This window comes from Ostrea edulis, chromosome 9, assembly GCF_947568905.1.
Source record: "Ostrea edulis chromosome 9, xbOstEdul1.1, whole genome shotgun sequence".
Taxonomy (NCBI): Eukaryota; Metazoa; Mollusca; class Bivalvia; order Ostreida; family Ostreidae; genus Ostrea; species Ostrea edulis.
In genome coordinates, this window is record NC_079172.1 from 42,883,612 (window position 1) to 42,910,998 (window position 27,387).

The 27,387-nt window shown below is 35.1% G+C and overlaps 1 protein-coding gene across 2 annotated transcripts in view; it reads right to left on the reverse strand.

Moving 5' to 3' along the window:
- Positions 1-3,423: 3,423 nt before the first annotated feature.
- LOC125658323 (uncharacterized) overlaps positions 3,424-27,387 on the reverse strand; it is a 30,446-nt gene continuing 6,482 nt past the window's right edge. For both annotated transcript variants that reach the window (XM_056149299.1, XM_056149300.1), the window contains exons 3-8: positions 25,681-25,697; positions 19,136-20,018; positions 16,328-17,119; positions 10,750-11,738; positions 10,350-10,567; positions 3,424-8,989 (exon numbers count right to left, since the gene is read on the reverse strand). In XM_056149299.1, the coding sequence (XP_056005274.1) occupies positions 8,917-8,989; positions 10,350-10,567; positions 10,750-11,738; positions 16,328-17,119; positions 19,136-20,018; positions 25,681-25,697 (2,972 nt within the window). In that variant the 3' untranslated portion in view covers positions 3,424-8,916. The remainder of the gene's footprint in view (positions 8,990-10,349; positions 10,568-10,749; positions 11,739-16,327; positions 17,120-19,135; positions 20,019-25,680; positions 25,698-27,387) is intronic.

A 27,387-nucleotide genomic window follows, 5' to 3' on the forward strand; every position in this document is an offset into this window, starting at 1 on the left:
TTAAACATCTTAAGGAACAGTCACTATACCTATGTTAAACATCTTAAGGAACAGTCACTACCTATGTTAAACATCTTAAGGAACAGTCACTACCTATGTTAAACATCTTAAGGAACAGTCACTACCTATGTTAAACATCTTAAGGAATAGTCACTATACCTATGTTAAACATCTTAAGGAATAGTCACTATACCTATGTTAAACATTATAAGGAACAGTCACTATATCTATGTTAAACATCTTAAGGAACAGTCACTATATCTATGTTAAACATCTTAAGGAACAGTCACTATACCTATGTTAAACATCTTAAGGAACAGTCACTATACCTATGTTAAACATCTTAAGGAACAGTCACTACATATGTTAAACATCTTAAGGAACAGTCACTACCTATGTTAAACATCTTAAGGAACAGTCACTACCTATGTTAAACATCTTAAGGAATAGTCATACCAATTGAATGTTAAATATTTTAATGAACAGTCACTACTTATGTTAAATATCTTAGGTTTGATGGGTTGGAATAAAGATCAAATCAAACCCCGGCTTTCTGGTTGCAAGGCATGTGCCCTGACCCCTAGGCTAATTGTAGCCAGTTCTTTTGTACATGTAACACCCCACCCCACCCTCCCAAATATAACAAAATTCCTTTGCAGTGATATCATAATTCTTCTTCACCTTAAACATCTAAGGAAATAAAACACACTGTATTTCAGTGATGATTAACAAATCAATGGTACAAAAAATATACAAGAATAATCAGATTCTAAATTAATTAACATTCTTCTTTCAACTATATTAAAATGAGATAAAATGCCTTAGAAAAATATTCCAAAGAATCGGCCTTCATTTCTCTGGTTGCCAAAAAATTCCGATTTTTCGGCTGCTGGATAATATGCCACCTCCTGGACACCAAAATTCTGCAAATTTTCTTTTAACATTGAAACAAGTATATCCAGATTAATGAGGTCCGACTCATTCTCTGTGGAAACATTCGTTGTTGTTGTCTTAACAACATACAAACAAGTCAATATACACTGTACATAATCTTATACAATTGTAACAGAGCACAATGTGGTTTCTTGCTGCAATATACATCTGTGAATAAAAGTGTAAATTAGAAAGGGCACCACCAAGAATTAAATTCATGTGCTAGTTCTAATGGCACAGAACTTAATGTTTCAATGGTGACAGGGAGGAGTTCTTTTTCCCTGATCTGCCTCCATGCTCAAACTCAGGATCAATTATTTTTGTAGAAAAGAGGCCCACAGGCTTTATCAGTCACCTGAGTATTTTTAATTATAAGTATCACTAGTCCCAAGGGTTAGAAATCTAGGAAAGATCTCCTGTTCTTAAGATCTAAGCTAAATTCTAATATTGAATGGCAGCAACAGTATAAAACAAGCAACAGTATAAAACAAGATGTATTCTTAATACTTAAATGCTCCTAAAAGTGTCTATACTGATGAAAGACTGTACATAATATAATATACATGTATTATCAACACAATATGGACACATACATCCAACCCTGGGGTTGAAAAAATCACAACTCTGGAACATCCTTTCCTGCTTTTCCTAAATAATATGCATTTAGTTTTTATACCGTATCAGCAAATTTACAGAAGTCTTTCAAATGATAAAGACAATAATCACAATAATAATTTGGACCCCACCCTGGAACCAAAACCCCTACCCCTAGGATCATGAAATTTACAGTTTTGGTAAAGACTTTATTTTACAATAGTATCAATAGAATTGAAGATTATTAAAATGTTTTACACATATAGACTATAATAATATATTATATATCAAGTTTGGCCCTTCCCATGGAGTCAGAACCATGAAATTTACAATTTTCAACTGGTAAAAGCCAATCCTTCTCTACATCACTATGCATTTAGTTTTCTTACGTGTGTGGTTGCATGTACAGAAAAAAGGTTTTGTCAATTTTTGGAAGTTGCTGCTCCGCCCCTAAGGCCCCAGAAATAATTTACAATTTATGTCCCCTTTGTCCCAAAGATGATTCCTACCAAATTTGGAAAGAATTGGAATGGTAGTTATCAAGAAGAAGTTAAAATTGTTCCATTTCTAATATATGAAGGACACTGACCAATTGCAATAGTCACCAAAGTTTACTCAGGTGACCTAATAATTTGAAAGCTTTAAGTGTAGTAAACTTAGTGGGGAGGTCTGCTGTAACCATGATGTCATGACCCAAGAAAGTACACCCATCAGGCACACGATCCACCCATCAGATAACGCATATTAAAGAACTGTTGTGACCTTGACCCCACAATTTATAGGTGTCTTCCTTCATTGATCAACTTTCTTCGTAAGAAATACATGTATAATGGCTTTAAGTTATAAACCACTCGACAAGATATTGTGGCACAATCAAAATGATGACAAAATATAGTGCTTCCGCATTTCAATGTGGGGCCTCTAATATAATCAGCATCTTTCTCTTATGGTCAAATCTTCTGTATAGAATTTGTTGGCATGATAAAAACTATTTGAGTGATCATCTCCCAATACATAATACAGACAGACAGACATAGCATCATGAACCCAAAATTTAAAGCACTTTTCATAACCCTTCTCTCATTGTGAAGTATTTCTCTGTGCAAAATTTAAAACATTACAGTGATCAGTTTCGAGTTACCATGTCACGATAAATATACAGGCAGAGCATTACGACACCAAAATTTACAGGTCTCTTTCTCTTCATGTAAAGTATTTCTGAACAAAATTTATAGGTCTCTTTCTCTTCATGTAAAGTATTTCTGAACAAAATTTGAAAACGTCATGGTGGAAACAGTTTGACAACAAATAAGAGATGTTTGTAAAACACATATGCCCCCCATGGTGCAAAATTGAAAAGGGTTTTACACACACATCATTTAATTGATAGTAACATCATCAATTCAAAATATTGAGCAGACAATTTCTTCCTATGTCAAGACTGGATTGACCATGTGACCTAAAAATCAATAGTGGTCATCTACTCCTTATTTTGTACCAAGTTTGGTGTCAATCAAGCAAATAATTCTTAAAATATAGGGGGCAATATATTACTGTGTCCAGTTTAACCCTTGACCTTTGACCATGTGACCTCAAAATCAATAGTGGTCATCTTCTCCTGAAGATGTACCAGTGTACCTAGTTTGATGTCTGTCAAGCAAAGGGTTCTCAAGATATTGAGTGGACAGTATATTCTTATGTCCAAGGTAGACCTTTGGACCTGAAAAAAGATTGGGATCCTCTTTTACTCAAAACCAACCCACATTTGAAATATCATTACGATCAAGTGAATGGTTCTCAAGATATTGAGCGGACAACATGCGGTCTACCGACCGACCGACAGGTGCAAACCAATATGCCTCTCTTCTTTGAGAATTAAAAATAGACAATGTGATATTTATAAGGCTCTCAAATTTTTAATGTTGCTAAACACACTATATGCATCTAAACCTGACTAAAATCTGTAATGTGCAGATACACAACTGTCAATCACAGTGTTAGCTATCATGGATGGAAACGCTTGCATGCTTATAAGCATGCTAGGCCATAAGAACACATGTGATTGTGTAATTTCTGCAATTTCATGAATAAATAAATATTCTCCAATATGAACAGTACTTTTGGAAACAATACAGTAAATAATTTCTAATTACATGTACTAGTATACATTGTACTAAAAATTGCAAATAATCGTATTTTCAAATACAATGCAACAGAAAAAATTCGACTGCATACAGGGTTATTTTTGCCCCATGTTATTTTTGCCTTTCTACACTTGCAGACGGTTTCGCCCCATTTTAAATTCACCCAAACACAGTTGTGTCAAAAGAGAGATAAAAGAAAAAACAGTTTTGCCCAGTCTTAAATTTGCCCACTGACAACGAAGCCGAAAGGGGCGGAAATAAAAAGGGGGCGAATATTTCCCTGTATACAGTATCGAGATTAGATGAGAAAAAATCCAAATCCAAGAAAATGCAGACTGCATACAAGTATGTAGTGTGTGTGTGTGTTAGATTTCTATCATTAAATCCGCTATGTAATTTTTAGAGATGACTATACAAGTATCTACAGATTGAAAAAGAAGAATTTGTTACAAGTGAATCTTATCATCTTGAATTATAGTTTGATTATTTCAATTATGCAATCACTGCCCTTCCCAAAGTACAATGGATATGATAAATATACATAGCATATACATTGTATTCAGCACACACACACAAAAAAACATTCTACAAAAATACGAAATTCTAGCAACATTCAGTTATCAGTCCGTACAAAAATAAATACTAGAACACTTAAAAAATCCTTAACATATATCAATAAATAAATCTGAGTTACTGACCTAGTCGAGCTCTGAACTGATCTAGTCGAGCTCCAAACTGATGTAGTCGGGCTCCGAACAGATCTAGTCGAGCTCCAAACTGATGTAGTCGAGCTACAAACAGATCTAGTCGAGCTCCGAACTGATCTAGTTGAGCTACGAACAGATCTAGTCGTGCTCTGGACTGATCTAGTCGAGCTCCAAACTGACCTAGTCGAGCTCTGAACTGATCTAGTCGAGCTCCGAACTGATCTAGTCGAGCTCCGAACAGATCTAGTCGAGCTCCGAACTGATCTAGTCGAGCTACGAACAGATCTAGTCATGCTCTGGACTGATCTAGTCGAGCTCCAAACTGACCTAGTCGAGCTCTGAACTGATCTAGTCGAGCTCCTAACTGATCTAGTCGAGCTACAAACAGATCTAGTCGAGCTCTGAACTGATCTAGTCGAGCTCCAAACTGATCTAGTCGAGCTCTGAACAGATCTAGTCGAGCTCCAAACTGATGTAGTCGAGCTACGAACAGATCTAGTCGAGCTCCGAACTGATCTAGTCGAGCTACGAACAGATCTAGTCGTGCTCTGGACTGATCTAGTCGAGCTCCAAACTGACCTAGTCGAGCTCTGAACTGATCTAGTCGAGCTCCGAACTGATCTAGTCGAGCTCCGAACAGATCTAGTCGAGCTCCGAACTGATCTAGTCGAGCTACGAACAGATCTAGTCGTGCTCTGGACTGATCTAGTCGAGCTCCAAACTGACCTAGTCGAGCTCTGAACTGATCTAGTCGAGCTCCTAACTGATCTAGTCGAGCTACAAACAGATCTAGTCGAGCTACAAACAGATCTAGTCGAGCTCTGAACTGATCTAGTCGAGCTCCAAACTGATCTAGTCGAGCTCCGAACTGATCTAGTCGAGCTCTGAACTGATCTAGTCAAGCTCCAAACATAAAACTGAATCAACTACAACTGAACTAATACCCCCGCAGAGCACATTAGATGGTGGGAAATGGTGAACTTGTTGCTCATTGAAGAGTAAATGGTTTTAAAGATATACTCTGAACAATGACATCATAACCAAAAAAAAAAAACTATTTGTGGCTTTGGTTTCCTGACCTACCCTATTTTTCGATCCTCGACTCTAATTTTTCGTATATCCCGGTATTGGGATCCAATCATCGTAATTATATCATCTGCTCTTGGTTAGCCTAAAAGTGTTGTTCTACGCTTGGAATTTATGATGTCAAAAAGTACAGATGGTATCAGAATTCTGAGTAACATACAATATTTAAGTTTCATAGGACATTTAAAAACACGATTATAGCAAACCTCTAGGACCAGCCAAAAACAATTCACTATAACCAAACTCCATCATATCTAATGAAATTGTTATTTTTCTCTTGTGGGGAAATAAATACCACTTTACAATAAGCATGAATTTGTTATATGTATTTTCTTTATAAGCGTGTTTGACTGTATCATGTATGTTTTTCATTTATCATCAAATATCCACTGGAGAAACAGACCTCTTCAACACTTTGTCCACAAAATAAGAATTAAAAAAAAATCCTAACCTTCTTACCCTAAAAAATCCTAAACCTTCTTGTTCTAAAAAAATCCTAACCTTCTTACCCTAAAAAAAATCCTAACCTTCTTACCCTAAAAAAATCCTAACCTTCTTACCCTATTTCTGAGAAGTGTGCAATGGGAAACACACAATCAAATTTTTTTGGCCTAACACCCTCTCTCCCTTCAAAATGGAAAAAAAATATATCCATAGTGTTATTAAATGCTAAAAAATGTCAATCAAAATAGCAGGTGCACAACTTTAATATTCATATTATATAAACACAGCATTTTAATTCAATCTCTTTGTAGTTTAAAGATATACTCTGGACAAATCGGACAGACAGACATTTGGACAAGGTGATGCCAGTATACCCCTCTAAACTTCGTTTGTGGGGGTGTAATAAGATGGATTCCATAATTCTGATACAGTAAAACATACGTGAATGTTGATAAATATATATCATTACTACAGTAACTTGATCTGAAGAGTTAGATCGCGTCGATTTGACAGACGCGGATCATCAGATCACAAGAGACGCAAAGCGTCCAGTTTGATCTGATGATCCCCACCTGTCAACGAGACGTGACCCAACTCTTTGGATCAAGTTACTGTAGTAATGATAAATTTATCATATACCCCCTTATGCATTTTAAATCCACATTTATAAGATAATAAATGTAATCCAAATTACCAAAAACACAGACATATCATGAAATTATGTTTTGTGTACATGTACAGTTTTGTTTGTGACGCGGTCAATATTTTTCACAAAAAAGTTGCATTGATGCATTGTGACATCATCAGTTTCAGAGAATACTGATACGGAATCAGAAAACCACAGTGTGGTGATCCAGAAAATCGGATCACACTCTGTAAAATCAACAGTATCAAAAAATGATATATTGGTGGGCATACAATAAGACATTGTATCTACAACTCTCGTGCAGTTTGTGCTTAACAGTTTTGTATGATTTTGACCTTTGCTGACCCCAAAACAGTTGCGATATTCCTCTCCTGAGTCACAGAACCATTCTAAGTTTAATTTTAATATCATGTATGGTTTTTACTATCATTTATTAAATTGAATCAATTTGTGCATTCTATTTTTAATACTGTGGTAACTATGACTGACCTTGAAGAAGACTGACAGTAAAATCAGCAAGGAATCTTGTTACCCAGATGTACAATCACGTTTCTATGTTTTGTAAAGTAGCCAAACTGTTTGAGTCTTAACAACCAAGTTGTTCTATTTCTAGTAACCGTAATACATATGATCTAGTGACCCTAACTTTCTGACATCACATATAACGGTTTATCCAAGTTCGGTATCCTGGAGTTACATTAGTGGCATAAAGTACATTTATACATGTACAGGTGGTAAAGGTGATTTGATACAGTGATACATAAAATGGTGGTATACAAGGGGATTCATGCACCTGGTTTGTAGTGATCTCAGAATGTTCTAATTGTAATTATACAATAGACAGTTACACACCTCATCGGAGACAGCTACGATGATTCACAAAGCTCATGTGATTTTCGACATTGATGAATTATAAAAAAAAATAAATAGCACCTTTTATCGGTTGAATATTGATACGTTTCTTTCAAAGCTATTCTAAATGCACACATGATAAAGGCTACTCCAGAAATAAATACATGGGGGGGTCGGGAGGCACCTTTTGTATATACCAAGCACCCATAAAAAAAAATAAAAAATTACCCCATGACCCATCAAATTAATAAACTCATTTTACAATGACCCATCTAATAAAAAAAAAAAACTAACCAGACCCACCACAAAAAATATTTTTAAAAATGAAAACGGTACAAATCTCGCGAGGTTTTCGGGACAAACATTCTAGTCAATGACGCGGTAATGCCTGTGCGACATTGTATCACAGTAGTTCTGAAGAAACGATGTCGCATCAACAATCAAAGGCATCTATGGCGGGAATGTTGGAAAGATTGGGAGTCCAAACGATGCTATTATCATGAAATGGGTATGGATACGTTTTTCCACGAATCGTTCGTCTTCTAATGGAGCCCGCGCCCAGAGGCCTCTATATCACCATCACACCGACTGATAAATATAACGCATCGGTACCCTCGTATAAATCAACTAAGGTTTGCCTATTTGGCATAATACCGTTATCTGCACCGCATATCTTTAATATACAGTTTATTCCGTAATTTAAGTTCATCCACCACCATCCCCCACCACCACCCAGGGGGTTGTTTTAATTTATACTTCTTTTAATTGTGCCATATGTAATATCTTTGAAAATTTGCATATTCCTATAGTAATTTAACGGAATAAACCAAAATTAAAGAGCAAATAACTCTTCCTAAAGGAAAAATAAATCTTACATCTTATCGCGGTGCAGATAACGGTATTATGCCGCCTATTTTTATTAGAAAACGGAATACCTATTGGTTTCAAAATATTCCCAAAATCGATGCACTGTAAACTGTAATAATCTACAGAACAGAGTTCGCCGCCATCACGTCCAAAGGGACCCTATTAAACGCGCCTCTAATTTGAAGAGTGACGTAATGGAAAGTTATGCGCTGCAAAGAGCGACAACTCGAATAGTTCTATGTTACTTTCGATTTCGAAAGCACGTTTTCAATTTTCCCTCCGACGTTTTGTAACCAACACGACAAGAGCGACAATAAAAATATTCTGAAAACTCAACACCCACATAGCACAAAATAAAACAATAGAAACTACCCACTACCCATAATAAATATTTTATTAACAATCCCACCACGGACCAATTAAAATATGAAAAAATACGACCACCCACACAAAAAAATATCATTTGCCGCCTGACCCCCCCATTTGATCATTTCTGGAACAGCCCTAACATGTTTTGTCAAGAAATCTGTTGATTTTCAGTTCATCTGAGTACCGCTCCCTGCTCTTAGTCAGTCACACCTTTGGCTGCCATTAGTCAGTCACACCTTTGGCTGCCATTAGTCAGTCACATCATTGGCTGCCATTAGTCAGTCACACCTTTGGCTGCCAGCTCCTCTTGCACTCTTTGTAGGTAGGTAGGGTCAGGATATCCAAATCTATCACAAAATAAATGTAGAATATGTAAACTCAAATTACCTTGATCATCGCGAGGGTAATCCTTGTCTTCTAATTTTTTTTGCTTGGTCCACCAGTAGTAATATTTATAAAAAACCCTCCTCCATTAGACTTTTAGAAGAATTCAGTTTTATTTAAAGGATGTTTGTTCATGAAAGGCAAAGATAACGAATAGTGATCAATCTCATAACTCCTATAAGCAATAAAAAATAAAGAGTTGGGCAAACACAGACTCCTGGATATACCAGAGGTGGGATCAGGTGCCTAGAAGGAGTAAGCATTCCCTGTCGACCGGTCAAAGCCGCCATGGTCCCTATAATCATGATCAGTTAAACAGAGTTATCCATAGTCAAAATCAGTGTGCCAAGAATATCATTGGGGTCTATAAATCATGGATGCTAGAATAATCTCACTGTATAATTGGCACAGTGGATTACAGTTAAACTTTGGTATCTGGAACACTGATATCTCGAATACCATGGATATGTTGAAGTGATGTGAAGGTCCCAACCACTCATTCTTTTAAATGAAATATTTTACCCCCAATATCTTGAATTCTCAGATATCTCAAAGTTTTTCTCAGTCCCATTGAGTTTGAGATAATGATAGCAAGAAAAACTGGGACCGTGATTTCACTTCAAGATATCAAGAACTTCTAGATTTCTAAGTTCAAGCTATCTGAAATCACCTGTATAAGACAATGATATACTGTAAATGTATTACATTTGGCTGTGTATTCTATTTAGCGCCTTTGGCGGAACGCAGCTTCCGCTAAATCAAGTACATCGCTAAATGACATCCGTAAATCTAGATGTTTAAAGTAATTCAGGAATGCGCTAAATCAAATCTACGCTAACTTGTTGAAAAAACGATTTCCGCCAAATATCGTACACGCCAAATATAATACGTTTACAGTATTCATTGCAATTTAAGACAGGAACTCTGAAAAGCCAGACAACCCAAATAGGAACAAAGGACTTTATACAAAGAACCATTCCTACAAGTAAATTTGGCAAAAAAATGTAGGCAATGTAATTAAATCTTGTAAACATTAAATTTCAGAATCTTCCTCTTTTCACTTGACCTTTCACTAATAACCTTGAAAACCAATAGCAACAAAGATTTTACATGAGGTATTATTGATGCAAGGCTAAACAAACCACGATACGAAGGATGCAAAAATGTGGAACTCTCTTGTGAGACAATAATAAAATGCAATCTCTATTTCAGTGTCAGGAATGTACAATGTATGAGCACTTTATGAAGGTCCTGGAATACTCTGAGCATTTTATTCAGACAGGTTCATTACAGATGAACAACTAATAATTGTCATCATCTAACCTCTGAGCTCCCGTGTCCCTCTTGGTTTTGTGGTGAATGTCATTCCATGTGACGACGTTGTCTTTTCCCGTGGTGCGGGAATAACCGATGGTGAAGGTCAAACGTCGCTCGAAAGCTTTCTTCAGGAGTTTTAGGACTTTTCGTCCCTCTTCATTGTCCGGGAGAAAGCCTCGTCTCTCTGTCCCCTCATACGGCCTTCCTGGGTTTGGATGTTCAGGCTAAAAAAAATTGAAAAGGTATCACTTGACATACAAATAAATATTCATTTCATAAATATTTTCACAAATCATAATTCTCTCTAGAAAGTTTTTAAAATAATTGTTTGGATATGCAATTAGTATAATAAGTGATGAGCACTTATAAAAATTTCAATCAACAAAAAAACCCAAAAAACACTAACCCCTTGAATTCCGTCTGGAAAGTAGTACTTAATAGTGATGGTTCCGCATCCCTCATATCCTGGTAAAGAATAGTATTTGTCAACTTTGACCCTCATGTTTCCATTTTGTGGCTGGTTACCCTTAACAATGCCATATATAGTCCCACACACTGGACACGCCTGCTTGTGCTGCTTAAATGACTGCTGCAAGCACTCCTTACAAAACTCATGACCACAATCCAATTTCATACCATTGGTGATGTCACACAAACAGATCACACATGGGGTAGAATTTTCTTCAGTTGTGCTTTTCAAAGGCTTGTCCCTGAAAGACGATACAGTTTCATACACATCATCTTCTGCAGAATCTTCAGAACCACTATCAATTATTTGCAAATTTCCAGATGATTTTGATGTGCCATTCTTTTCAACAACTGATTGTTTTGATTGAAAAAATGCTTCTTCATCAAATTCTTTTTCGGCACTCCTTGACTGAGGTTCACTAAGTGAGCGCATGTACAGATCTTTTGGTCTTGCTCCATACTGGCTGTAATCTGCAGATGGCCGTACCCCTCCTCTGTTTTGTTGTACTGTTCCTCCATAGTCATTCATTGATTTTGATCTGAAAGATGATTCATGGCTGTGTCCATGTTTTCTTGAATATACTTTGTCCTGGTCTTGACCTCTTCCTTCTTGTGTTTTGTTTTGACTTTTGAGATGATCCCTGCTCCCTGTTGTCCCACTGGAAGCAGAGGATTGCATACCCATTGAATGCTCTTTTGGGTTCTTTAAACTTTTTTGCCCATTGCTTGGGTGGATGGCACTGGAAACATCCACACTGTTTGCTTGCAAGGCATCAATTAATGAAGAGGTCACTTTTGAATCCTTGTTGATAAGATGTATCTCAGTGATTCTGCAGGTGTGCTCTCTGTTAAAAGCAAACTCGGACAAAACTGAATACCATGCCATGCAACATTTCTGAAGATATGTCCTATCCTTTTCAATAAAACCTAAAAATAAACAAATTTAGTACATTATAGTAAAGCTGTATTTCTTAGAAGGATGGCTCAAGTGACCATGGTAAACATTTTTGACGTCAACATGATATTTAAATAGATATCAGATATAAAACAAGAGGTCTCAAAAGTAACTGGAGTACATTAATGCAACAAGAAACTAACAAGAATATCAGTAAAACTGATGGCTGCTTCCAGAACATCTACAGCAGTAACCAATGAACAACTTCATCTGACGAATGACACAATGATCAATAACTGTTGAAACAATGTCGAAATGAAGGATTTTTTTTTTATGTTGAGTGACCTTGACAAAATGACCTTGAGTGACTTTGTCTGAAAGTCATCTGCCTATTACTTATTTGTGTGAAATATATGATCAATGCCTGTTCAAAAACTGTTGAAATAGGACACTTTTTTCCTATATAAGCTACTGGTATACATATTCTGAGTGACTTTGACCATTCCAAAATGACCTTGGTCCAAAAGTCCCCTGTCCCAAGGAAGATTTGTGATCAATTTCTGATGAAAGGTTTAAGAGATGGGAGCTTATATCAACAAGAGGCCCATGGGCCACATCGCTCACCTGAGTCACCTTGGTCCATATCAGAAGATTTTCCATATCTATTTGCATGTAAAACCGTAGTCCCTATTATGGCCCCAAACCTTCCCCTGGAGGCCATGGTTTTTGCAAACTTGAATCTACACTATGTCAGAAAGCTTTCATGTAAATGTGAACTTCTTTGGCCCAATGGTTTTTGAGAAGAAGATTTTTAAAGATTTTCCCTATATTTTGTATGTAAAACTTTGATCCCCTATTGTGGCCCCATCCTACCCCAGGGGGGGGGGGGGGGGCATGATTTTAACAAACCTGAATCTGCACTATATCAGAAAGCTTTCATATAAATCTCAGCTTTTCTGGCTTAGTGGTTCTGAGAAGAAGATTTTTAAAGATTTTTCCTATATATTTGTATGTAAAACTTTGACCCCCTATCGTGGCCCCATCCGACCCCCGGGGGCCATGATCTTAACAATTTATAATCTGCACTATATCAGGAAGCTTTCATATAAACCTTAGCTTTTCTGGCTCAGTGGTTCTTGAGAAGAAGATTTTAAAAGATTTTTCCTATAAATTTGTATGTAAAACTTTGATGCCCCCCTTGAGGCCCCATCCAATCCCCGGGGTCCATGATTTTAACAATTTATAATCTGCACTATATCAGGAAGCTTTCATATAAACCTCAGCTTTTCTGGCTCAGTGGTTCTTGAGAAGAAGATTTTAAAAGATTTTTCCTATAAATTAGTATGTAAAACTTTGATGTCCCCCTTGAGGCCCCATCCAATCCCCCAGGGTCCATGATTTTAACAAACTTGAATCTGCACTATATCAAAAAAAAACACCAAAAAAAAACTTTGACCCTCTATTGTGGCCCCATCCAATCCCCGGGGGCCATGATTTTAACAATTTAGAATCTGTACTATATCAGGAAGCTTTCATATAAATCTCAGCTTTTCTGGCTCAGTGGTTCTTGGGGAAAACATTTTTTTAAAGATTTTTCCTATATATTTGTATGTAAAACTTTGACCCCCTATTGTGGCCCCATCCAACCCCCGGGTCCCATGATTTTAACAATTTAGAATCTGTACTATATCAGAAGCTTTCATATAAATCTCAGCTTTTCTGGCTCAGTGGTTCTTGAGAAGAAGATTTTTAAAGATTTTCCCGATATATTTGTATGTAAAACTTTGATCCCCTATTGTGGCCCCATCCGACTACCGGGGGCCATGATTTTAACAATTTAAAATCTGCATTATATAAGGAAGCTTTCATATAAATCTCAGCTTTTCTGGCTCAGTGGTTCTTGAGAAGAAGATTTTTAAAGATTTTCCCGATATATTTGTATGTAAAACTTTGATCCCCTATTGTGGCCCCATCCGACCCCCGGGGGCCATGATTTTAACAATTTAGAATTTGCATTATATAAGGAAGCTTTCATATAAATCTCAGCTTTTCTGGCTCAGTGGTTCTTGAGAAGAAGATTTTTAAAGATTTTTCCTATATATTTGTATGTAAAATTTTGATCCCCTATTGTGGCCCCATCTGACCCCCGGGGGCCATGATTTTAACAATTTAGAATCTGCATTATATAAGGAAGCTTTCATATAAATTTCATCTTTTCTGGCCCAGTGGTTCTTGAGAAGAAGATTTTTTAATGACCCTACCCTATTTTTACCTTTTCTTGATTATCTCCCCTTGGATGTTTTGTGCCAACTTTGGTTGAAATTGGCCCAGTGGTTGTTGAGAAGAAGTTGAAAATGTGAAAAGTTTACAGACGGACAGACGGACGGACAGACGGACGGACGGACGCCGGAATACGGGTGATCAGAAAAGCTCACTTGAGCTTTCAGCTCAGGTGAGCTAAAAACTGTTGAAATAAGAAACTCTTATAAGTTCTGAGTGACCTTGACCTTTCAAAACTGACCTTGAAAGACCTTGTTCTGCAAGTGCTTGCTCAAGGAACATTTGTGATCCATCAGATCAATTTCTGATAAAATTTTTTAGGAGATATATGCTGGGATGGACAGACAGACATGACAGTGACTATAAGTTCCCCCGAAATTTTTCAGGGAGCATAAAAATTAAACCCATGCTTGTTTCCAGTGTAATGGGTCTTCAGACTTCCATGGGACATGAACATCATACACTTTTGGTAGATAGAGGTCACCATTCTATAATACACTGTACTTTGGTGAGATGCAAAATCAGCATCTTTTAATAAAAAAATCGGGGGCATTTATTTTAAGAAAGATGACATTTCTACTTGTATGTTAACCTACTGTAAACCAACTTTTATTCGCAACTACTCATAGTGATGAATTAGCTGGTTCATGGCGATTAATTTTTAGTGACCTAGATTATCTTAAACAAATACAATAGACATCAATGGACTGGTTCATGGCGAGAAATATTCGCGATGGTTAGGTTCTCACTATTCTAGCAAAAATTTCTTGCATGCGAAAAAAGTTGGTTTACAGTATATTGTCATAAGAATTTTTTTAATTTGATATATTTTCACTATATAACCCATTTACACTGTACATGTAGTCTGATTCCTTGACCAGGTGGCAATCAATGAAACAAATTTAATAGGTGTCATGCACATGACAAGTGCAGACCCTGAAGCATACTACTACACCATTTAAACTGTTCTGTTCTTGAAAAGAACTGTTTCGTTCCCACATCAAACTATTCCGTTAAAATCATTCAACATTCCATTTCCAGACCAAAGCGTTCCATTTTCATCTAGAACCTTTTGTTCCCTCAAACTGTTTGTTCCCGCATGGTCATTCGGAACTTGTGCACAAGTTGGTCATTGTAGGTCCACACAGTGCATTGTCAAAGTCGATTATTTATTTTATTTTGATTTTCAAATTAACATTCTTTAATATCATTCATTGTTAAATTGCATGTACATGTATTAATCTATTTAAACTGATCTAAATACAGTATGCATATGACAAAATTTTTAAAGAGTTTACATGTAAATTTGCATAGTTATGAAGCACTGATTTAAAGTTTACAAGAAATACATGTACAAACTGAATTCCTCTTTTTTTTTAAAAACACATCTGCATTAAGTAATCAAAATTTTTTATAACATATTTAAGTTAAGGGTAACAATGTTATTGAAATTAGACCTGAAATGACTGTATACAGGCAAATGTGCCTCACGTGAATTTCATGTGAAAGGTTCATGTGAATTTCACATGAACAGCATTTCACGTGAAATTCACATGAGGCACATTTGCCTGTGTATGCGATTTTTATTCTTAAATTAAAAAAAGTTGTTTCTATTGATTAGATACATGTAAATATCCCATGTGCACGTATAACAGTATGTATTAATTTACTTTCATACCCCTTCCTTCCATTTTTAAATATATATTCATAATTTTGATTAAATTAAACTTTAATTCATTTAGGCATGAAATTGTTCTCTTTCCCGCAATGTCTATGTATGAATAAAATGTACCGAGAGTGTCCAAAATGCAGAATTTGAAATCGAGGCCAAACCGTTTGTTCCCATCTTGGCTCAAAGTGTTCCATTCTCAATGAAAACCCTTCCTTCCCTATCTCGAAGTGTACCGTTCTTGATAAGAAATATCGCTGAGAACTGTTCTGTTCAAATCATTGAGCATTAATTCGTTCCCAAACCGTTCAGCGTTCGTTCCCCATTCCACTAGTGCAGTAGTACACTTCAGGGTCGGTATGTACCAAATTAAGTTTCACTGCTAATGTTCAGGAGAGCAGAAGACAACATTTACAGATCGCAATATAATAAAATGTTTTGACCCCAGCTCCAAAGGGAGTAGGGAGCAAGAAATTCACAATTTTTGTTTCCCAAAACTCAAAAGATGCTTTGAGTCAAATTTGATTAAGAGTTTTTTGCATGGGTTCTGAGAAAAAGTAGGGAATGTTTCAAAGTTTTCAAATAATGAATGAACAATTGCGACAGTCTGGGAAAAGATTGCAGCAGTCTGATGAGTGAAACAAGAGTGCATGATCTATTAAATGTTCTAACCTGCTCCAATCAAAGGTAATGCGATTTTTTTCCAAGAGAGGCCCTGTATCTCCTCTAAAACATCCTTCAGATGACTTTTGTATTCTGCTAATTTGTTTCCTTGTGTAGATGATAACTGATTAAGGATCAAATGCATCACAAATCTAGCTTCAAGTTTCCCTCCTTTGCAGCAAAAAACATCACCTACTTTCGCAAAAGTATTTTTCTTTCTTATTTTGTCAAATTCCTTTTCATATTCAGGACCTCCAGCCTTTCTCACTGCCTCACTCAAAAACCCTAAACCTGTCAAAGCTGTGTCTGCACTGATAACAATAGCATCTCCATGAAACTTGACTATGCTTCCTGTGTAAACTTTGACAACTAATCCATTACTAAACTGAAATGCTTTCATGGGAATGTTGGCCATAGGCGTGTCTGCAAGTCTGGTCAGCTTCCCCTTAGGTCTCCCACCTTGAGATGGTGTCTCTGCTCCCTTCGATTGACTGGATTGACCTCTGTAATGGCTGTCAGAGCTTTGACTTGATGAACTGCGCAACTTGCTGGGAGTCTTTGTAGAACTGGACCAGTCAACCCACCGGATATTTGGATACTTTGTTTTGATTGCATCCAGACTGATCAAATGTTTTCTTACAAGATCTTCAAAAGCGTACTTCATCTTGAGCACCATTTCGCTGTCAATATCAACAAAGTGTATGTCCCGCACAGAACTTAACGATCCATTATCTTTGCTAAATTCATGTATGGCAACAGCATATGTATCTGCACACAGCTCTTTCGGAACTCCAAATAAACCTTTAAAAAATTAACCATAAAGCATATATACACTACATGTATATCAAACTTATCTGATCTGGATTTCGCATGCTGGGAAGTTAAGGCTAGAAATCAGTGTACACACAGTGTATTGATTGTATGTCAGAATCACTTATGAACATTTCAATATCAAAACCAGGGTTTTCCAGAAATAATTATAATAATGAGATTTAACTTGACATGCCTCGGACAATATTGCAACACTAATCAGGTTCGTCTAATGTCTACAAAGGAATGCCAAAGGCATGTTTAATCAATAAGTAAGTTTTCCAAAATGACGTTTTAGAAAATTGACCAGTCCTATCGGACTAACTATAACAAATGTCAGTCAGTCTACCAGACTTTTAACCAGTCACAGACTGATGGGGATACTGAGCCCTGATATATTACTAAACTGTTAAATAACCTATTTTTAATATTTCAAGAATTATTGCCAGCATAATGCAATGTTCACCTTGCGCATTTCATCATCACAATAAACATACAATGTTCACCTTGCGCATTTCATCATCACAATAAACATAAACTGTAATTTAAAAATTCAGTCGGTTCCTCTATTGCGTCCTATCATTTTCAATGTACAGTTTATTTGCGTATATTTCCTACTTCATTTAGGAGTTGGAGCATGTGGTACACAAAGTTGCCTAAACTTTCCTGAGTGCAATCAGAAATATTTAGTCAAACTTCGAAATTCTTTTATCTTTAAAAATACACGGTATTTCACAATCCGTTGCCTAATGCCTAATCTAAAGATTTTTTGTCTGGTACCAACCATGTCCATATTAGATAATCAGGCAACGAAATTAAGGGGAAATACTCGCTAAATGCGAGTTAAAAATTGACATAGCGAGTGAAAAATCACAAGTGATCGCAGCTTTTTGCGAGTAAAAAAAACCCCGATCTTTTTTCCAAGATATCCTTGGTTTATTGGCTGTACTTTGAACTTTACAATAATTTTGTCTTGTGCATAGAAATCCTTTACAGAATGAATATACAAGTATTGAAAAAGTAAACGTTGATCGAATAAATAACTAAAGCCAAGGTCATCTCAGTCAGTGATGTCGAAGATGGCCTACTTCATGCACACTTTGGGCGTCTCAGAGACGTCTGATTTAAATAGCAAGCATGTTGATCTCGTCCGTGTTTACATTAAACAACACATGAAAGTGTTAGTGTCATGCTTCACGCAGTGTCCTGCAGTCTATAGCCAAACACTTAGAGTTCGCGATTTTTTTAAAATTAGAATTTTTTAGATGAAATTTCCAAAAGTTTTGAAGATATAGTTAGAATTGACGCAGTCTTCAAGATTTCAAACCACATGATGTTGTAAATAGGTGGTAGATCTCTGGACAACGAGTTCGCCGCACATGTGTACCCTATGACCCTCATCATGCACCAATGATACATGTATGTTGTCTGATAACTCATTAAAATTTAAATGAAAGAATTCTCAATATTATTTTTATTATTGCACTTTAAAGAAGATTTTTTAAAAAGTTCCCTATATTTTGATATAGATACATGCTTGTTTTCTTAAATTCCTTTAAAATAGCAATCGATTGCAAAATGCTAGTAAAAGCTCAATTTTGCTAGTTGGAAAATAATCCACAAGCTAAAATTTGCTAGTAGTGAAAAAAGTTAATTTCGATCCCTGATAATACTCCCTGAACATGTACAATTAAATGCAAAAAGAAGTCCATGAGCCACAAAGCTCATTGAACCACCTTGATACAGAAATAAACACTGATTTATTGAGGGTTACTATCAATGTGAAACTTTAACCATTTGCATCACTAGATGACACATAAAATTCCCTCCATCCAAGGACCTACATTCAATGAAATTAACTAAGTTGTTCTGAAGTCAAAAATGTGAAGTTAGAGATCATACCAATAATCATGCAATCATAAAAGCAGCCTTAAATGGGCTCAGGTGAACTTTAAAAAATGAAATTTGGATATTCACAATATAAATGAAGTTAAAATTTCAGTTTACCTGCACTAATGGCTGGAAAAGCAATGGATCTGACTCTGCGTCGCTCTGCTTTATGAAGAACATTTACAATAGTTTGCTTCAGATCAGAGAGACAATCCATTTTGTTCCGGTACATTTCCCATTTTGGCCCAATTGCATGTAATACAAATTTGTGGGATAGACTCCCTGGCGATGTCGTTGCTACATCTGTGACCTTGAGCTGTCCTCTTCTAGTTATACGTACATTGCTTTCATCAATTAACCTCTGCCCTGCTGCGTCTGCTATGATTGCTGCCACTCCACCATAATGACGTAAATCTTCATTTGCAGCATTTACTATGACATCTACATCAGCATTCAGAATGGAATCACGGTACACATAGACATTCAACCTCTCTTTTGTTGTACACATGACTGAATGCAATCTATTCCCACTCGTTTGTACTGATTGAGGAAAACTGGTTGTGTTTGTAACATCAGATTGTCTATGGGGAACAGGTGAAGATTGCCCCCTATTCTGCTGTTGAACAATGGACTCCCACCTCTGTTTTGCATATGAAACATTACTTTTTGTTTTAACATATATTTGAATGGATCTGAAGTCTGAACTTAGAAATAGCTTGTAAAGTACATATGACCCATACTCCTGAACAAATTTTTTAGCAGCATCCAAATGCTCTTTTTGCACAAAAATATAATCAACATGTACATCTTCTATTTCTTGTATCAACTGGGTCATCCATTCACGAGTGTAAGTATCACTGGCATCACACAGCATACTTGTAACTTTATGAAATGGACTGTCCTGATTTAGGATTTTTATTTTACCACACTTTTCCTTAGTCTGGATTTCATCTTTAAACAACGACAGTTTCTTTACATCTTCATTGTAAAAAGTCCATCTCTGTGGTTAAATAAGGTTGAAGATTACCATGTAATACTCAAAAGCAAATTATTATAGTAATTAAAGTAATATAACTGCATGTGTATGCATAAATGTTCAACTTGGTGGTTTGTTATACATGTACTGAATACAGTGTTCACTCAACACAGTATAATAATACAGTTAAACCTCGTTATCTTATCTGATGGGGCTGAGAAATAAACTTCTGAGATATCAGAGAAATTAGAGGGTAGAATACTTAAAGAATAAGCTAGTGGTTTGGACTTTTCAATCACTTCGACATATCCAAGGTATTCGAGATATCAGTGTTCTAGATATCGAAGTTCAACTGTACATTGTACATTATAAACATGAGGATGTTCATTTAGAATTCAACTCTTACACAAATTGCTCACCTGAGATATCCTACTTTGACAATACATATGATCAATAGAGAATAATACATGTCAAAATCTGCATCACACTCTGTTATCGGCTCGATGGTCATTATAAGGCCCAAGGGCTGATATTAGTGAAGGGTTGATATGGGGTGTGAGGCAGATTTTGACATGCATTGTTGTTTTTATTATATATTTGAAAATAATATTATGTTCACAATTCAAATATAATTATTTGCATTTTACATCACTGAGCATAATATATTTTTGTTGAATATGAAAGGTGAAGATAACGAACAGTGATCAATCTCATAACTCCTATAAGCAATACAAAATAGATATTTGGGCAAACACGGACCCCTGGATATACCAAAGGTGGGATCATAAGCCTAGGAGGAGTAAGTATCCCCTGTCGACTGGTCACAACCGTTTTTTTTTTTTAAATCTGTTTTTCATCATTTTAAACTATATTTTCAAGCAGAAAAAAACTGAGGTATTTCAAAATCAAACTATACAGAGGTGTTCCAGAATGGTATTAATAAGAAAGAGCCAGAGAAAGAGTGAACTAAAGGGTGCTGATACCAGGTAAGTGTTAAAGAGCACATGCCTGTGTTCATATCAGGGATGCAAAAATCCTATATATAACAAATGTATAATAAACTCATTTATAGTACTAAATTGGCCTATCAAATGAATTATAATCAAATACTGGATTACTAATTAACAATACTATGCAGTCCCTGATAAGCTCTCCGGCTGATACGGATAAACAGAAGTATTCCTTTCAATTTACTGTGGATTTACAGTAAGTGTGAACGAGACATATCGGCAAGTACATGACGTGCTCCAGATAGTTCATTGGAAAGTCCCAGAGTGATTTTAAAGAGCGCTCTTGATAGGTCGGTTAAATTATAGGTAGGCGGTCCCAAGTATTTGGCATTATATTATCTCGTGCCTTACAAGTGTATGTTTCACTATTTGATTTCAGTGTAAGTTGCACCGTACGTAGTATGAGATTCAATATCGGTTTTGATTTGACAACGGAGATTTGAGATTACGTTAATGAAATGTCTTGTAAAGTTTATCTTATATATACTAGATATCTACATGTATAAAAGTGATGGGATATCTTATAAAGAAAAAAATATAAGATGTCTTATAAAAGATACAAGATATCTCGTAAACTTTAGAAGATATAACTTTTATAAGATACCTTATAAATTTTATCTTTTAAACAGGAATAACCGTGTTATACTTATAATCCATCGCAGTATCAATAGGTATGGGAGGGGAAATACAGGGTGAAAAAGGTAAAGAAAAGGCAGGATAGCAATATCCCAGAAATCAAATAGTGCTGAATATTGAAGAGGAAAAAAAATAACGGGATCGAAAATGCTGAGGGAAAAGGCAGGATCTGCAGTTGCCTCTATATCCCAATAAAAATTGAAAGGTTACTCCCTTAAATTCCTTTACATACTTGTCAGTTTTAAGTGATCAGAAATTTCAGTACATGTTTCTATAGGCGATTTTGTCCGTTTAAGAACAATGCTTTTGTTTTGTTGTCTCTTTCACATTCGCAGTTTCCATATTGTTATTTTAAAATAAATCTCTCCGAGGATATTTTCGAAATCTTTCAAAGCATTGGAAAAGATCGATGTCGGAAAAATTTCTAAATTCAAATAGTTAGGGGGAAGAGGGGGTAAAAACTCGCAAGTTCCTGTCATCCGACATTGATTACACGTTAGTGGGAAAAAGAGACAACTGACTTTAAAACCACATAATAATACATTTTAATAAATGTTTAATAGTTTCAATGTACACTTTCATTTGTTTTACTTGTTAATCGATTAGTTTTAACATACTTCATATTTAGAACTATGCGAACTCAGTTTTCTCTAACATTAAACATTTGATCTCGCCCCTAATTTGTCAGATTAAGTAATAAGATCAATAGATATTCTACTTCAAGAAAACATTCATTTTCAACACATGGCATGCTTTGATGTCTTTTACTGTTATATATACCCACATTTTCGTAAGAAATTCGGAAGTAACCATCGCTAGATACTGTTAAATGAATGAACAACAGCAAGTTCTGTGAATTCTAGCAAAAACTAAATTCCCCAAACCATCCCTCTCCTGTACATGTAACACATTATTAAAGAAATTCAGCATTTCGTTAGCATTAGACGCGCCTTCTATAACGTCATAATAAACCACAGCAAAGGTTGATTGTTAAGGCCAATTCAACTTAATTAGTAGATTATCATCTAGGGTCAGCAAAAAGTATGGGGCGGGTGGGAGGATTTTATTTTTAAAATTTTTATTTTCTGAGAAAAATATTGAAAGACAAACGAGTGGGTTTTTTTTCAACAGATCCGCATCATTTAATGGCAGATGGATATCAATCTATGCTATTTTCATACACTAATTCCAGGTTAAGCTTTAATTTAAGGATATAACAGAAATATACCTTAACTTCTTCAAGATTTACATCTGTAAGAACGCGAGAAATTAAGAAAACCATATAGATCTATTTTCTTCACGAGGCTTTTCACGTTCCTATACCGGAAATGTAAACAAGAAGTGTAAATACCGGAATCGGACATGAAAATATTCCGGAAATCGCAAAATAAAAAAAATTGGGGCGTGCCAATTTTTGAGGGGCGGGCGGGGATGATAATCTATCAATTAAGTTGAATTGGCCTAATGTTGTGATACTGGCGTACCTTTGAACCTATATCACTGGTCCACCCCTAACTGTATGTCCATAGGAGTTTGAAATTTTATCAATAAAGTTAATAAAATGTACTTGATTGACCAAGCCATGAGCTATGGCTTGGTCAATCAAGTACATTTTCTTAACTTTATTGATAAAATTTCAGTCTCCTATGGTATGTCCATGATTGCGATTACCTGTTGTACGAACGCATATATATATATATAAAGTCTCTTTTTTGGAAGTAAAATACAGAAAAAACTCTAAACACTTTGTTGAAATATTTCGACCGTGTTACCAGTCTTCTTCACGAAAACACGACTGAAGAAGACCGGTAACACTGTCGAAATATTTCAACAAAGTGTTTAGAGTTTTCTCTCTCTCTCTCTCCATATATATATATATATATATATATATATATATATATATATATATATATAACTGACTCCACCTAAATTGCAATAAAATCAGTAGCAAAGAAGTTTTCAACACTTCATTCGTGTTCAGACCACAGGGGCTCGTCACGAATTGACCCTCTCTATTCTATATTTACATTTATTTGTAAATATAGAATAGACGATGTCAAATTTTAAGAAGACAAATATTTCGTGACGAGTCCCTATGTTCAGACGAAATATGCTTCTCTTGGATTTTCTTTGCAGTTTCTTGAAAGTCATTTCCCTAAAAATTTCTCGCAGCTCTACAAATTAAAGACACCTATGGTACATTGTCAGGGGTACAAATATTTCTTCTTAATAAATTTTGTGTGATTTCTCTATTAATATACACTTGATTTCTTTTTAATTTCATACTCGATAAACAAAAGTACATCCGGTGTGAGCTTCGTTGGCGACATTTTCGGTGCAAGAGTTCCCATGATTGACAATTTTATAACATGGCCTTTGCGACGCCTCATTTCTTACTGATTTCACCATAAAATAAACCCTTCGCATGTAATTTTAAAATCAACGTCATTGTTTTAGTTGGTATTGGTTTTCCCTTTTCGCAGTCTCTTCCATCGTGCTAAAAGATTATGTAATGACACGCTAGTGTAAAGACACGTGTGACCATCTAAAATTATTTTTATTCCCACCCCTTTAAATATTGGTCCAATCGCAGTGATTGTTCTTTCCTTGATGCGTCATCATTGACAGATTTATTTTGAAACCAACTATCCGAGACCTCGAATGAACTTGAGAAGCTGAGTCGTTCACACTTACTGTAAATTCACAGTAATTGATTTCAGCCTCTTACTAAATATACTGTTCTAATGCTTTAAATATACTGTTCTAATGCCTTTTATGCATGAATTTCAGCACCATTACCCAGGTCCTTTCAGTACACTCCAGTATCTCTTATATTGGATATATTTAGCTGAATATGCCATAATTGTGGAACTATCAAATTTCGTGGGAGTGCAATTTTCTAGGATTTTGTCGGTATCCTTATTCTACAAATTTCAGACAATGTAATGTTTCAATGTACAAGAAATTGTTTCTACAAAATTGCATTTCAACAAACTGTTGAATATCAACAATCCATGAAAATTGGCCCCCATGAATTAAAAAGGTTTCATAGTATTGTAAATCAAGGCGAGAACATTATTTCCTCATAATTTCACAAAATTAGCTTCTTTAGCGAAAATTTAGTTTTCACATAAAAACTCTCGCACAAAGGAGACTTATTCCACCCTCATGTGATGTCATTAGATATTACAAAATCTGTGATTTATTTTGATTCATGCATGATAGGAACATAAATTTTGTTGGAGTCTTTCTGATAGTTATTGTAAAAATACGGTAAATATAAAATATTTAAAAGTCCAAGTTATGTAAGAATAATCCATCATATGTTTCTGATCAAAATATTGATTCCAAGGGCTATAACTCTGTTTTCATTAATTTTTTTATAAAGTCTATTATACGATAAATTTCCTTTATTTTTCATACACATTTTGTATATTCCTGTAAAGAAAAAGTTTCATAAACTTGTTATGAATACTTGTATATCATCATTACCAGTTTTTGATAATATATATCTTTAAAGGAAAATTGCAATTTTCTGATGTTGATATATAATTTTTCTGCACAATGTATGTCTCGCATCTTTTAAAAGATATAGGTCATATATATTATGACCTATATAATTTATTTGATAATTTATTGATAAACTCTAATAAATGGAAATAAACTTTCTATATATATTTTTATCAGATAATAATGATATGAACACAGGCACGCACCCTTTATCACACACCGGGTATCAGCACCCTTTGTTTTACCCTTTACTTCGTTCTTTATTATACTTTAAGCAGTACATAATAATTCATGAAAGTTATATCTCATAAATAAATACATCATTGTGTCCACACGAAAATAAGGTCTCGCAAAATAAAAGTGATCTACAGTATTAAAAATTGTACCATATTAGATTTATACAATGGGATTTCAAGGACATGTGCCCTGTCATAACAGGCAGAGGTGGAAGCATGAATTTAAAGCTGTCCTAGAAGTTTTATTTATAAAGTGAAATGAATAACTGAAGGCGTAATCTGATTGATACTTACATGTACAGATAATCCTGCTGAAAAGAAAACAATTTCAAATTCTAATACACGACTCAACGACATGGACTCATGAGCATTTAGTGTAGTTGTACCAAGAATATTTATCACATTGAAAGTTGATGTCAATAGAGCTTATTCGTTATAGTCACACTAGTGTTAGGTTACACGTACATGACTATAATATTAATGATTATGTTAATCTAACATGAACGTCTTAAAAGTGAATCCTCCACTTTTAATAAAATGAATACCAGTTAAGGTATTCCATGTATAATGAAAGGATAATGAACAATTCTGAAAGATTTAGATCAACATAAAAGTTTGTTGTTAAATAATGATGAAAGTGAAGCAGATGAAATTCACATGACTAGTAAATGATTAGAAGCTGACCTTTTTGCACATAAGACTTTTGGAAGAGTTGTCTGCCCTTTGTAAAATTAAGAAAAATCTAATTTTCTAAAAATGTGTGTGGTAAATTATTAATTTTATTTCATATTTTCATAAAAAGAAAGTCTATGTAACTTTCTACCAAGAGATTAGTATGAAAATATAATTTGTTTTTAAAATATTGTAATAAAACATGTTTTTCCCATATACTTGAATGTTAAATTCTAGGTGAAATAAATCAAGCAGGAAAAATTTTTGAAAATTCCTATGGTGGATTATTTTTATTTGATGAACCCTTCAAAATGATACCATGATTACAAATATTCCACCATCCATTTATTAGATATGATATATGGTCATTATACATTGAATACCTTACGTTAAGTTATCAAATTATGGAAATACATTTTGAACAAGATTTAATGATTGAAACAACAATTCTGATGATAATCTGGTAGTTACAAGTCTATAACTCTCCTATCCATGATGTCCAAGACAGGGGTAAAAACACATGCCATTAAAAATTTGCATGGATCCTCAAATCAAAATTTTTGGTTTAGTATGTCCATTTATTAGTAGAACAATTGTAGATTTTTAAAGGATTGAAAGTAATTTTTACTCGTTTTATATGATATAAAGTAGGTTGGGGCAGTTTATGCATTTTAAAAAGCTCAAAATAGAAAAGGAGAAGTTTTAGAGTATGCAATTGAAAATCGATCAAATTCAATTTTCTTTAAGAAATGAATAAAAAATTGTGGAAAATGAATGACAAATACTTGTGATCTGGGGTTATTACAGATGTTTCTATAAATATATGAAGAATTGGTACTGGAAAAATCACCAAGTGTATCATGACATTCCACCTTAAAATATCTCAATCCAAACTTCAGAATTCACATAAAATATAAATACACAGAGTTTTAATCAAATATATTCATTGGTGTTAAAATATACTCAGGACAAATCATATCGATGGACTGATGGACAAGGTGATTCCAGTATACCCCAACCCAACCACCCACTAAACTTCGTAAGAACAATGGAGATAGGAGAAAAGCATCAAACTGTCCATTCTTTGAGAAAAAGAACTGATCTCGGGCCTGCCACCCTAGATCAGTTCTTTCTCTCACAGAATGGACAGTTTGTGGCCTTTCTCCTATGCACAGAACCCCATTTCCAATAACAACTACATAATTATTTTGATGGGCAAAGTATTAACTGCAGTGATAGCCATTTCTGCAGGCACTAACATTCTTCAATTAATGTGAAATTTGAAAATGTTCATGTTGAGATAGTTAGACTTACTCATTTCAAGTAGAA